The sequence below is a fragment of the Arachis hypogaea genome, chromosome 11 (genome assembly GCF_003086295.3).
Source record: "Arachis hypogaea cultivar Tifrunner chromosome 11, arahy.Tifrunner.gnm2.J5K5, whole genome shotgun sequence".
Classification (NCBI taxonomy): Eukaryota; Viridiplantae; Streptophyta; class Magnoliopsida; order Fabales; family Fabaceae; genus Arachis; species Arachis hypogaea.
In genome coordinates, this window is record NC_092046.1 from 21,262,251 (window position 1) to 21,277,345 (window position 15,095).

Here is a 15,095-nt window from a genome sequence, read left to right on the forward strand (position 1 = left end):
AACACAAGACACATTTATCATTATGCATAGATTAAAAAGATAGAACGATTTATTAAATATTAAAAAAGGGGGGATGGGAGACCATGAACTCTAATAACCTAAAGAATGTGAAGGAGTAAGGAGATAATAAATCCCAAATCAAATAGAGTAGTGTAAAAAAAATTATTACTACAAATACATTCAAATAAAATACCAAAGACATATCTAAAATTATGCATAATAAAAAGATAGGATCTTTTATAATACCAGAAAAAGAGTGCATTGTAGAAATGGAAAGTCGCAGTAAAAAGAAGCAAAGAGCACGTTGCTAAAATGCGTTTTCGGCGATGATGAAGCTAACGAAGGAACATGGCGTAGAGAGGAGCGCGAAGACAGAAGAGGAGCGTGGCAAAAATGAGAAGTGCGTTGATAGAAGAGTGCGTCGCGAGAAAGGAGCAACAACGGAGGAAGAGTGTGAGGCGCTGCTATGCTAATCTAAATTTTTAGGGGGTAAAAAGTTTTATTGGGGTGAAGCCTATTTTGAGATGTATGTGTTAATGTTTAAAAAATTTAAAATTAATTTAAAAATTTAAAATTGAATTTTTTTTTTTTTTTTTTTTGCTGAAGATTGGGAGATTCAAACCCGTAACTTCTTAGGTGAGTATGGAAAGACTATCCCATTATTAAAAATAAGGAGATTCGAACTCGCAATCTCTTAAATGATATATGAGGAGACTATGCCATTTGAACTATAACTCATTGGCTTTAATTTTACTTAAATTATTTTTTGAATTTGTATTGAATTCAAAAAAATATTAAATCTATTTGAATGTATTTATTTTAATTTTTTAAATTAATATAATAAAAGATTTACTGAAAAAATAATTTAAAAAATATCTAATTGAATTGTTAGAAATAATAGTATAGGGGGTAAGTATTGTTTTGGTCCCTAATGCTGAGGCTCATAATCGAAACCGTCCTTGATGTAATTTTTTATTTAAAATCGTCCTTAATGTTACATTTCATTTTAAAATGTCATTTCTAATAAATTTTTTTTTATTAACGACAAAACTACCCTTTTTTCACCATTTCATTCTTCTTATTCTTCTTCTTCATCCAGGAGAAGCTTGTTCTTCTTCTTCCAGGAAAAATAAATTCTTCTTCCATTAACAAATCAAAAATACAAGAACAAAAACCAGATTCAACAAAACCAACAACAATTCAGAAATAAAAAAAAGTATAAAACCAATCAACAGCAATTCAGAAATCAAAACAAGAACAAAACCAACAATGATTCAACAAATCAAATCCAGATTCAATAAATCAAAATCAGATTCAACAAAGAAGATGCAGAAGCAGAAGCATCCAAGCAGAAGCAGAAGCAGAAGCACTCAACAAAAAAGATACAGAAGCAAAAAAAGCAGAAGACGAAGCAGAAATAGAGATCGAAACAAGAAGCAGAGACGGCGAGACAGCGTGAAGCAGTGGTGTGAAGCGGTGGCGGTGACGAGCGGAAGCCGATGCTCTCTTTCTGGCTTGCGACGGCAACGGCGACGGCAGCTCCAAACTTCGCTGGCGCCGTCCCCTCCCCCTCCCCCTTCCCCTTCCCCTTCCGGCCTTCCCCCTCTCTAGGGCTGGAAGTGAGCCGAGCTGAGCCGAGCTAGACCAAGCTCAAGCTCGGCTCACAAAAATTGAGCTTGTCTCACGGCTCGACTCATTAACAATCGAGCTTATTTCTTAAGCTCAAGCTCGGCTCACCAAAAGCTCACGAGCTGGCTCGAGCTCACGAGCTGGCTCAAATAAGAAAAACATAGATACATAATCTATAATTTTATATCAATAAATTATAACTTATATATTTTTAAAAATATTTGAAAAGATCAATTTTATATATTGTTTATCTATCAATAAATTATAAATTTTTTATTTATGTCCTATATTAAAATTATATGTAAAAAATAAATATAAATATTAAATAATTAAGATTGTTATAATATATATATAATCGAGCTAGCTCATGAGCTAATGAGCTGAGCTTATCCAAGCTCAAGCTCGACTCATTTAATTTATGAGCTCAATTTCAGGCTCAAGCTTGGCTCACCAGCTCACGAGCTTAGCTTATCGAGCTGTTAACGAGTCGAGCTCGAGTTGGCTCATGAGCTGGCTTGACTCACTTCCAGCCCTACCCCTCTCCCTTTCCCCTTTTCCTTCCCCCCCTTCCCCTTTCCTTTCCCCTTTCCCCCTCGTGTCTCCCCTCCCCGTGTCTTTTCTTTTTTTTTTTATTTTATATATGTTTTATTCAAAAGAATTATTTATAAAAAAAAGGATAATTTTGTTATTAATAAAAAAATTTATTAGAAATGACGATTTTAAAATGAAATGTAACATTAAAGACGATTTTTAATCAAAAATTACATTAAAGACGATTTTAATTCTGAGCTTTAATTTTAGGACCAAAATAATACTTACCCCTAGTAATAGTATATTAGAAAAACAAAACTACCTATTCTTGTACTTATATACTCATATGAACGTTGGGACATCCAAAAAATACTCATTTGAACCTAATGATAAAAATAGGGAATTATGTACTAAAAAAAGTAAATCATTTTAAAAGTCAAACATAATTAATAAAATAATTCATACTAAGTCTTTATAAATTTCTATAATTATGACTTGCTATAAAAGTTAAAAAATATATAAACATTGAGATATATACGGTAATTAATCTATATAAAAATGTCTTGCCAAACTTAATTAATGGGTGAATCAATATTTTGAATAGGTAGTCTTTAAAAAATTTTTATAATATATATCAAAATTTTTATTTTATGTATCAAAATTTTTGTGATATATACCAAAATTTATGTGTTATGCATATTTCATTGGTACAGTGTATAATATGTATATAATATACAAATTTTATATATAGTACATATATTTTTGCTGCAAATATTTTTTTTAGTTAGATGAGACAATATTTTAGATATATAATGCTCTAAAAATTTATGGATTACATCAAAATTTATGTGCTATACACCAAAATTTTTGTTGCAAATATATTTTTATTAAGTAGATATTAATGTTTTGAACATGTAATTTTTTAAAAAATTTTATACTGTATATCAAAATTTATGTGTTGTGTATCAAAATTTTTATACTCTAATTTTCTAAAGATTTATAAGAAAAGGAGAAGATGAAGACAACAAAAGAGAAAAAAAATGTCATTTTAGTATGTCTATATTAGAATGATTTAATTATGATGTTTAAAAAATGTTATTGTTAAAATTGAAGTAATATTTTTTAATTATTTAGTAATGCTCTTTTTTAAAGTATTATTAAAAAAAATGTTACCAAAATATAAAATAAAATATACTTTTAATTTTAACAATATTTACATAGTTATTATGATTATTATAAATCATAAATATACTAGAATCTATTCTAAAATAATTGATATATATAAATAATGAATAAATTTTTTATCTTTTAAAATATAAAAGAGAAAAACCTAAAATAGCCCTTGACAATTACTTCGAAAGACAACGAGGCATTTGACAAAAGAAAAAACTCCTAATCCGCCCCTGACAATTATCTCAAAAGGACAACGAAGCTCCTGTGCCAAAAAAATTAATGTTTTTTTGGCACAGGGACTAATCAGTCCAAAAAAAAATATCAGGGGCTAGATTGGATGTTTTTTTTTTCTTGGAGGTCTCATTGTCCTTTCGAGATAATTGTCAGGGGCCGGATGAGATATTCACTCAATATAAAAATAATTAATTACTTCGATACTTCGTTTCAATTATATTTACAAATATAGTTTTTAAAGTTTGTAAATTGCAGTTAAATTATGAAATTTATTGTAAAACAAGTAAATTACACCAAAATTCAGAGATTTACTCATTTTTCTTAAGTTAATATAAATTGGATCAAGTTGTTGCCATTTAAAAAAAAAATACACGAAGTTCTTTACCATGCAAGTTAAGTACCTTATAATAAAAAGAAACGAGATTAAGAATTCGTTTTAGGATGACAATAAGTATTATAATTTATAAACATAGTTATCAAATCCGGACTGGACCGGCCGGTTCGATCGAAAAATTGGTGAATTGAACCTTTAATCGGTCCGAGTTGACAGTCAAACCATACAAGTAAGCAAACCGATCAAACTCGGAAAAACCAGTAAAAACTGAATTAAATTGCAAATCGAACCAGACCGGTCAGCCCGTGATAACGTCAGCATGTGCATTTTAAAAATTTTTGCACTGTCAACTACCAGGCCAACATGCTTTCTAATTTTATTATTGCCTTTTTATAAATATATTATAACTTCTTAAACATATCCTAATTAATAACTTTATCTTATTAACTCTTTTACTCATGTAAAATTTAAAATCTCCTTACACTTTTGTCTTTTTATTCTAATAAATAATTTTATATTTAATTTAATTAATTTTTTATTTTATATTTACTCACTTAAATTAATTATTTTTTAATTTTATATAATTATTAAAAATATTAAATGTTGTTAAATATTCTTTAAATTAAAAAGATAAACAAAAATATTTTTATTAGCCATACCATATTTTTGTTATTGATAATTATATAATATTTATTAATATTAACTCTTTTTCAATATATATTTGATTAATATAATTAATTAATAAATTATTAAAATATTAAAATAACTTAATTTTGTATAAAAAAATTAAATTTTATATAATTATTTAATTATAATCGAGTCAACCGGTTCAACCTGTGACATAACGGTTGAACCAGTGACCCGGTGACCCAATAGTCTCACCGGGTTGATTACCGATTCGGTTCTGATAACTATGATTATAAATGCGGAGACCTTTTTCTCATTTTTTGATTCTATTTAATAAATTATTTTTTGTTTTTGTCATATTTTTGTCATGAATTTTCATTTATTTTTTTATGTAGAGGAGACAGATATTTACGGATATTTAGGAATATCCGTGTATACTAAATTTTAAAAAATAAAATAATAATTATAATAAAATTTTATACAATTTAACTGTAATGTATTAAATTAAATCTAATTTAAATATATTTAACAAAATAATATAAATATTAAATCAACAACATATAAATTATAACAAAATAAAATAAAAAAGTTTTTAACATAATAAATGTGAATAACATTATTTTTTTTATTCTTAAATTATTTTCTGTGAATATTTAGTATACTAAAAATATAAAGTAAAAAAATTTTACAAGAGATATAATAATAAATAAGGCAAATCATGTCAATAAGTCAAAAATTTACAAAAATAAGCCAAATCAAAAATTGGTTCATGAATCAACCAAGAGATATTTTTATATAGTTTGAATCAGCCTAATTTAAACTTCATTTTTATATAATTCGAACCACACTTATTTAAATTACACACACCCACACACCCACTAATTCGAATTAACCTGATTTAAATTACACCGACAGTATTTCGAATAGGGTGATTCGAATTATACACACGTTGCACATAGTAATTCGAATTGGCCAGGAATTACTCATGATTTAATTCTGCCCATTCTTTTATTAAAAAATTAATAATTGATTAAAAAATTAATAATTTAAAAATTAAAAAAATATATATTTTATTTAATGCATTAAAAAAAAGCTAACAAAATATTTAATTATGAGACTTCTTTAAAATATTAATGAACTATCAATTTGAATTTCATACAATACTTTTTTGCTCATTTTTAATAGCTCATGAATATTTTTTAATAAATTTATTTAAATTATACCACAAAAAATATTTTATTCTATACAAAATAATTTTAAAAAATGGCTTAAAAGATGTTAGGAGTATTATAAAAATTTATAATGTTCTAGTGATTGAGGACATTAAAGAAATACTCCATATAGTTAATAATAATTTAGAAATTAAAAAAAGTATAGTTATAACCAGTATTTACCTAAATTATTAGAATATTACAAACTTTTATAGTACTCCTAACATTTTTAAAGCCAAATAATAATTTAAATTGTTTTGCATAGAATAGAGGGCATTTTAAGCTATTTTAAGCCATTTTCTATGCAAAATAATTTTTAAAAAAATGGCTTAAAAAATATAAAAAGTACTATAAAAGTTTGTAATATTCTAATAATTTAAGTAAATACTGGTTATAACTATATTTTTTTTAATTTCTAAATTATTATTGACTATGTAGAGTATTTTTTTAATGTCCTAAGTCATTAGGACATTACAAATTTTTATAGTATTCCTAACATCTTTTAAGCTATTTTTTAAAATTATTTTGTATAGAATAAAATATTTTTTTGTGGTATAATTTAAATAAATTTATTAAAAAAATTTATAAAAAAATATTCATAAACTATTAAAAATGGGCAAAAGAGTATCGTATGAAATTCGAATTGATAGCTCATTAATAATTTAAAAGAAGTCTTCTAATTAAATATTTTGTTAGCTTTTTTGAATGCATGAAATAATATATATTTTTTTAATTTTTAAATCATTAATTTTTTAATCAATTATTAATTTTTTAATAAAAGAATGGGCAGAATTAAATCATGAGTAATTCGAATCTGGCCAATTCGAATTACTATGTACAACGTGTATGTAATTCGAATCACCCTGATTCGAATTACTTTGGGTGTAATTCGAATCAGGTTGATTCGAATTAGTGGGTGTGTGCGTGTGCAGGTAATTCGAATCAGGGTGATTCGAATTACATTGAAGGTGTAATTCGAATTAGGCTAATTCAAATTATATAAAAATGCCTTCTTGGTTAAACCTTGTAATAATTATTGGTTTGGTTGAATCACGTAAATTTTTTCCCAACTTAATTTATATGGGTGATTTATCCTAATAAATATCTTTATTCAAATATATTAAATATATATTAAAAATGAATGACAGAATACATGTTAATATATAAAATATAGAATAAATAGCCAAAATCGTCTCTGAAAGATACCCCGATTTTTATTTTGGTTCTCGAAAGATAAAGTTAATCGAAATCGTTCTCGAAAGATACACGATTAGTCACGTTAGTCATTCCGTCAGTTGGATGATGACGTGGAGGGCTAATGCCACGTGTCACAAGATGATTGGTTGACGTGTCAGCTCAGTGACACCTGGCATACCACGTGTCAGGTCAGTGACATGTGGCATGTCATGTGTCAGTTCAGTGACACGTGGCACTTGACATGTAAAAAAGTTATTTATAATCAAAATAGTCCTTGAAAGTTCAAACGTAAGGGAAATTTTAAAAATAAATCAAATTAGTCCTTATATAATTTTTTTTTATTTTTTCTTGATAATATTAAATTTAAAATATTTTTTGATACTACTAATTTTAATAGAAATATAATTGACAATCAAAAAATTAGTAATTGTATTTTCTTCTTAAAAATTTTTTCAATAAAATTATCTCTCCTTTAATTATTGTCAAAATCTCTCTTATGACACGTCAACCAATCATCTTGTGACACGTGGCATTAGCTCTCCATGTCATCATATGCCACGTAACACTTAACGTGACACGTCATTATCCAACTGACGGAAGGACTAATGTGACTAATTGTGTATCTTTCGGAGACGATTTTGATTAACTTTATCTTTCGAAAACCAAAATAAAAATTGAGGTATCTTTCAGGAATTTTATAAAATATATGTTTATATTTATGATAACTTTTTTTATATATTATTTTCATTTATTTGCATGATGATTAAGGAATAGCCACATGCGTGTGATTAACAAAGAGAGGGGGGACCCCATTCTGCACAACAAAGTTGACGTTAAGGCAAAGGCAAAGAGAGGAGAGAGCAAAAGAACAAATTTGCAAACAAGGTAGGACCCACCTTTTCTTTCTCTTACTGTTACTAATAAGAAGATCTTATCAATTCCCACACCCACCCATTTTGACTTTGGCATTGGTTTTCCCACAAGAGCCAGTCTACAACATCCAAACCCTCTCTTCAATGCACTCCCTTCCCCACCAAACCTTTATCCTACAATTCCAAAACGAGTCCAACCAAAATTTTCATATCAAACCTTATCTCTCTCTCTCTCTCACACATTATGATCATTATTTAGTTTTAATATTTTTATCTAATTTTGAAATACATTAAATATGTAACTATATTCCTTTGGTTTTGAATTTAAAATTCAAATCCTATTTTCAGAACTCAATTATTCCAACCAACCAACTTGAAAATTTAAAATCACATGAAGGAATAAAATTTTAAAAAATATTATGTACATATTAAAATTAATTACTAAAATTAAATATATATATATATATATAAATATATATTATTTAATTCATATTTAATGTATATTTTATACTAATATATTTTAATTCATATTTAATGTATATTATTCTAATATATTTTATACACTTAGTTCAACAAATTTTCTTTTTTTTTAGAATTTCTAGCATTTTTCCTACAATAATCCAAAAGGAGTCCAACCAAAATTTAGCATTAAAAAACATCTCTCTCTCTCGTTTAGCCGTCCCAACTAGTAACTGCCAACTATTTCTCTCTCTTCTTTAGTCAACCGTCCTATACACGACGTGTCCTTCCCATTCTCCTCCAATTCTTTGACTAGGTCCCTTTCGTTGCTTTTTCTACACTTTACTCAATTTCAAAGAAAAACCCGTTGAGGCATTGAAAGTTTGAAGCACACATCCCACAAATAGTTGAGAGATGATGAGAATCCAAGATAAGCACCAAAGATAAAGCAACCAAATATTGGGCGGGGCAAAGATTAAAAAAGTTATAAATAAGATTAGCAGTATATATTAGTAAAACAACCCCACTTGCTTTTTTTTATACTTTTGAGATTGAAATCCGTTACCAAACCCACCATCTTGACCTTTTCATTTTAAAATTATGATAATAACAATAAATAATGGTGATGGATGGATTCATTCATTCATTCAGTGTTTCAGCCTTGAGGAGAACGAAAAAAGAAAAAAAAAAGGAATCCAATATTGTACAGAGAAATGGAACACCCACTAATTTTTTTTTCTTTTTCAAAGACTAAAAGAAGCCACAGCTCTGGACTTAGTCACTTGAGCAAAGCTGCAATTTCCACAGGCCATCATCAACCATTCTCCCCACCGTTGGAAAGTATTTAAATAAATAAAACATTGATCTAAATATCTCAATGACTTGTGTGTACTAATATAATAAATAAACCATGTGACAAGAAAATGATTTGATCGGAGGTTGTTTTTTTTTTTCTCTTTTAATTGAAGACTTTTCAAGAGGATTCTAGGATGAGATTAGTAGCATCAGCTGCAGTGAGAGAGTGGTTATGTTCTCCTTCATATGTGACTACCAGCATAGATGGATCATCCAAAGCCCTCTCTACATGCTTCCTTGCTGGACACCCTCTTACACTGCTGCACTTGTAGTACCCCCTATAATAATCATTGTTCCAAATCGGTAATTAACACTCAGTAGACTCACAGACTAGACACAAGATACATAAGGGAAATTTTGAAATGATTTTAAACTTCAATCAATAAACAAAAGCTTCACATTAGAGATATAATTAAATCAAATTTATATTAGATTATTTACCTTGGATGAGGGGATCCTTTAATAGGTTTCTGACCATATTTTCTCCAAGAGTAATCATCCGGCGGAATATCCGCCATCTTCAAGCTTATCGCCGGCACCCTCACCACCCTCTTCAACCTCATTTTCCGGCTGCCCATAATCCAAAAATATTAAAAAAAATCATATAAAATTCATGTTAAAATTCAAAATACATATTTATATTCGAATACATTATTGGCTGATTTTTCATATACACGTAATATTTATATATATGAAATTAAAAATTGAAACAAGATTTACACCATTTAATCAAGTACCTCTTTTTGGAGCAATGGCAGCGGCTAGAGGAGCTTCCACACTTTCCCGAACCCAAATTCTCCGAGCTGCACTTCCTCTTCAGCGAAGACGACGACAGAGGTGGCTTCCCCGCAGACGAAACCTGCGACAGGTTCGTGATCTGAAACGCCGGTGCCGGCGACGACAACGACGGCTGTTGCTGGTGGTGCTGCTGCTTGGATTCACCGGCGGCGGCGTCGCCGGTGAGAGACGATAAGAACGAGTTAGCAGCAGAGGAGTACGAAAAGTTGATAGTCTTAGACGAAGACGACCTTTCAAGGACGCCGTTTTTGGGAATCAGGTGGTGGTTAACGAGGCTCTGTAGTTGTGGTTGTAGTTGTGGTGGCGGTGGTGGTGGAGGTGGCGGTGGAGGGGGTGGGATCTGCTGCAGAGGCGTCGCATGGAAGACCCTGTGTTCTTGAGAAAACGGTTCAGTCTGCGATTGGAAAGGCGCGTGAAGAGGTCCTCTTCTGAAACGCGCGTGGCCGGTTCTGGTTCGGCCAAGGAGAGAGATAACTCTCTTGAACTTCGAAACGGCGACGTCAGCAACGGCCTTGCAATCTCTCTCGATTGATAAAGTAGCGTCGGAGTTAACGGCAGAAGAAGAAGAAGAAGCGTTAAAGTGTTGGTGCTGAGTCTGAGAGAGAAGCCTTATGAGCTTCTCAACGCTCTCTAACCCAGACGCCGCTTCTTGGACGGCGTTCTCTTCAGCTTTGGAAGTGGCGAAGCCGCCGCTGCTGCTGTTGTCGTTCCTGTAACCACCCATCATGAGCTCAACGGCCATAGTGGCATCACAACCACCAGGTCAAGGAAAAAAATGAGAAATGAAAAAGAGGTTGAGTCTTGAGAAAAAGGGGTAAAATGAATTAGGAGAAGGGGAAAAGAAAGAAAAAATAAGAGAAAAAAAGGGGGTAGTGTTTGACAAAAGAGGGTGGTCTAAGAAGTAAAGGGTACCCTATAGGGTCCCCTGGTCAAATGTAGCCATAGGATACGGCTTGTTTGGTCCACTAGGGTGACTGGACTGTCTCGCTATCTTGGTACCGTCAGATCAATGTAGATCCGGTTCCAATATATAAGATCTCTCAGGGTATTTTGGTCACACTGTGAACGGAGAAACACAGGAGCCTTTTTTTCCAATAAAATATTTTTAAGAATTAAATTTGGGTAGTATAATTGTTGGAGTCAAATATTGCATTTATTCTAGTTATTATTATGGTTTTGACTTACTTAATATGACTTATTACTTCTTCCTTTTTTAAAATTGGTTACTTTACATTTTTTAAAATTTTCTTTAATAAATATACTATAAAAATAGAAAAAAGTCAAAACTTTAATTTTATCTAAATACATAAATTTTTTTAATAACTTTAAAATAAAATAATAATTATTTTAGAAAGAAAAAATGTAAATTTGTAACTTATAGTAACAGTACAACCTATAATTTGTGTAATAAATGAGTTATTAAACAAGTCGTGTATATAAAATACATATTAAAATATAAAATATATATTAAAAATAAATTAAATTATATAATATATACATAAATACATAATAATTGATTTAGTATTAGTATTGATTTTAATAAATTTTAATTAGTATAGAATCAACAATCTCATTTTCATTTATTTAATTCTTAAAAATGTCATAGAGCATAATGGGTTAGTAATTTATTTTATATTAATTATAATATGTTGCCTACAAAATCATTATGTTAATTAACCAATTTTTTTTTAATTTTATCTTATATTTAAATTAATATCAGAAAAAAAATATACTAAAAACTATAAAACAAGGACATTTTATTAAGTTATTGTATGGGATCGAACACATTTCGAATTCGATACTTGTTAAATGCGTGATTTTTGTGTCTAGCTATATGTTAATAAAAAAATATTTTTTCAAAATGTTTTGAGATACAAAAATAGGCTGATTTTTTTTATATGGAAGAAATTTTAGTTTTTTTTGGAAAATGGGATTATTTGGTGTAATTACAGATGGGTGGATTTTGTAAGTGAACAGTAAACACGTGAGGGGCGTGGTACAACACGTGGGGGACGTGTTGGACACGTGGCAGCATTCTGGCCAACACGTGGGGGGCGTGTTGGACACGTGGCAGCATATTGGCCAACACGTCGGGGGCGTGGTGCAACACGTGGGGGCGTGTTGAATGAGTTCCACAATATTGTAATACACTTCAAATATCAATATTCAACCAAAACAACATTTTCATTTTCATATTAAAAATAATTTCTGTCAAAAATACCATTACGTGTCATAGTATTTAATATTATTTTTAGTCTATATTATTAAAATGAGTTTAACAATAATTATATAATTAAAAAAATATTAAAATATTTTTAAAAAATTAGTTTATATTTTAATCTTAATAAAATACCAAAATATTGTTACAATATCTAAAAAATAATTTATATTTTATATACGTTATGTTCCTAAATCTTATAATAAAATAAAATAAAATTAATATATCTATATATCTTGTAAGTGTCGTCCGTATTTTATAAACTATAAGTATTGACTACTATGATAATATACTAAATTTATTAAACAAATCTAAATTAAAGATGAAATTAATCTGATATCTTTAATAAATCTATGTAAACATATTTTTTATTAATTGTAAATTAAAAAAATACGTAATGTGAATTAAAAAAAAGGTAAGTTCTTAAATATGATTTATCAAAAATTTTGAATTTTAGCTTTTCATAAATATTTGGCCTCTCTGTTATTTTTAATTTTGAAAGATGAATTAATAATATATTCAAAAGTTATTAATATCCTTATTTTTAGTTTTCCGTATGCTGTCAGTAATAAAATATAGACATTTAAAAATCAATGCATACTATTCAATTTGTTATTAGTAATAGACCATTTTGAATGGATGTAATTTGAAAAAAGAAAGTAAAAAATAAAAAATGTTTTAATGAGCAACTTTTTGTTGTTTGTTGATATGTTATTTGGATGGAAGAGGTGAGTGGAGGACGTTGACCTTTTCTTATGGGAGGGGGGCCCATGGGGCTATTATTGATTTCTGAGGTTGGGGGCATTTGTTTTGTTGTAGTTGTAGTAGGCGTGTGATGAATGCCAATGTCTGAAAAAGCAGAAGGGATGGGTTGGTTTTGACAGCGTATGCCTCAAAGTTGACTTGGATTGACATCACACGCACACCGAGGATTCTCATTGCTTCCTTTTTCCGTGTTTTTCCCGTGTTTTCTTACCATCTATATTTCCCTCTCTTACGTCCCCTTTTCCCCATTTTAGAACATAAAACCGCTACTATTGTTACATCATCTTTGTTATTTTTTTTTTAAAATATCTTTAGTCATTTGTCACTTTTATATTTTAAGTCAATATTAATTGAAAGAAATGTTGATAAATATTTTCTATATTTGTCTTTCCTATGCATATATATAATTTTAAACTTTATCATTATCGAAGTAAAATAAAATTAACTTTTATTTATTGAATTATCTTTTCAGACTATCTTTATTATTACTTTATATTTAATTTTTACTAAAGAAAAAATTATTTTCGACTAATATTAGTTAACTTTTTACATTATGTTTTTATTTTAAATTTAAATATTTATTTATTAGAAAAATAAGATTAAAAATAATTTTAAAATAAAAAATTTTGTTAATATTAATCAATTAGAAATTAATTTTTATACTTATTCTTATATCTATATTTTTTCATTAACTATTCTTATATTTATATACGCATTTGAACGTAATGATAAAGATAAGGAATGATATCTACTAAGAATTTATAATCTCATTTGACATTAGGGTTTTGTACTAAAAAAGGAAAACTATCCAATTTAAAAGTCAAACTTTAACTAATAAATAAATCGTACTATTAGTCTTTATATATTTCCATAATTATGATTTGCTATAAAAGTTAAAATATATATACCTAGATACGGTAATTAATCTATTTAAAAGAGTCTTGACCATCTTAATTAATGGCATTTTGTTGACTTGTGTAAAACATTTATTACAAGACAATATTTCATGCGGATTCAGCGATTCTTTTCAAAAAAAAATTTATTTATTTTGTGTCTTAAAAATAATTGTTAAAATTATGAATTAAATTTTTTTATTAAGAGTACAAAAAATTAATTATTTATTAAATAAAAAATTTAAATTTTTTACTAATGATAAATTTATTATGTATCAACACATATTAATTAATTTTTTTTAAATATTTTTTATACATCTATATCTTTTATAATAAATATTATTTTAATATCAATATTTTTTAATAACTAAACATGCATTTTTTTATTTTCTTAATTTAAAATAATTTAAATACATAATTAATTATTAGTAACTAAATTTTTATACAAATATAAAAAATATTTAGTGTTTAAATAATTTTTTTCTCTTAAAAAGGTCGATCAAAATTTGAAAACAGAAGATGGTACTTATAAAAAGAACATAAAATATTCAACTTGAAAAATGCGGAACTTTGAATAATAATACTAAGGTTTTAAATTCAAAACCCGTCGCAATTTGTAAGCTATATCGGATTGAATTTCGATAGGTAATATTTGATAAATATAATATAAATGTTTCAATAATTTTTTATTTGGACAATTTACATAAATAAAATGAATGGAATAAACTGTTACGCAAATACAACATTCTAAAAAACCAGACGTAAATGCAACAAACGCAATTGTATGTAATTTGCGACACCTTAACGCGGAAACTAAATGCACGTAATCCGCTACACCCTGTTGCGGATTACGTTAATACTCATAAACCGCTACACCCTGTAGCAGTTTATGATCATATGGGCCCGAAGCCTATTTTGCTACACCCTCTAGCGGATTACGAAGAGAGTGGAAGCTTGGGAACATATTCATGAATACTAGTCTAATAGTAACACTCCGGAATGCAAAAGGTACGAAGTTATACAAATATATTCGTCATAAGCCAAAAGTTGTAGAAATATAATAGCCACCAGTCATTAACACTAACACAGAATAAATTACTACATAAGTCATACAAATGTAATAATCACAAACGATTAACACTTAAAGGAAATAAAAGTGTCATAAGTCATACAAATAGGTCTGAACTAACACTAATACTAACAAACCAAAGGCACTAACACTAACACTAACTCCCAAAAACGTAAATCGCTACATGAGAAAATAAAATTCAAAAACTAGAAGCACAAACACTACAACTC

At 28.3% G+C, this 15,095-nt stretch overlaps 1 protein-coding gene across 1 annotated transcript; it reads right to left on the reverse strand.

Annotated features, from left to right (window-relative positions):
- Positions 1 to 8,968: 8,968 nt before the first annotated feature.
- On the reverse strand, positions 8,969 to 12,988 carry LOC112720522 (probable WRKY transcription factor 15). Its single transcript, XM_025771486.3, has 3 exons — positions 9,860 to 12,988; positions 9,564 to 9,692; positions 8,969 to 9,400 (listed from the first exon to the last, which is right to left on the reverse strand). The coding sequence occupies exons 1-3, from the start codon at positions 10,660 to 10,662 to the stop codon at positions 9,241 to 9,243; spliced, it is 1,092 nt and encodes a 363-aa protein (XP_025627271.1). The 5' UTR covers positions 10,663 to 12,988; the 3' UTR covers positions 8,969 to 9,240.
- Positions 12,989 to 15,095: the final 2,107 nt, after the last annotated feature.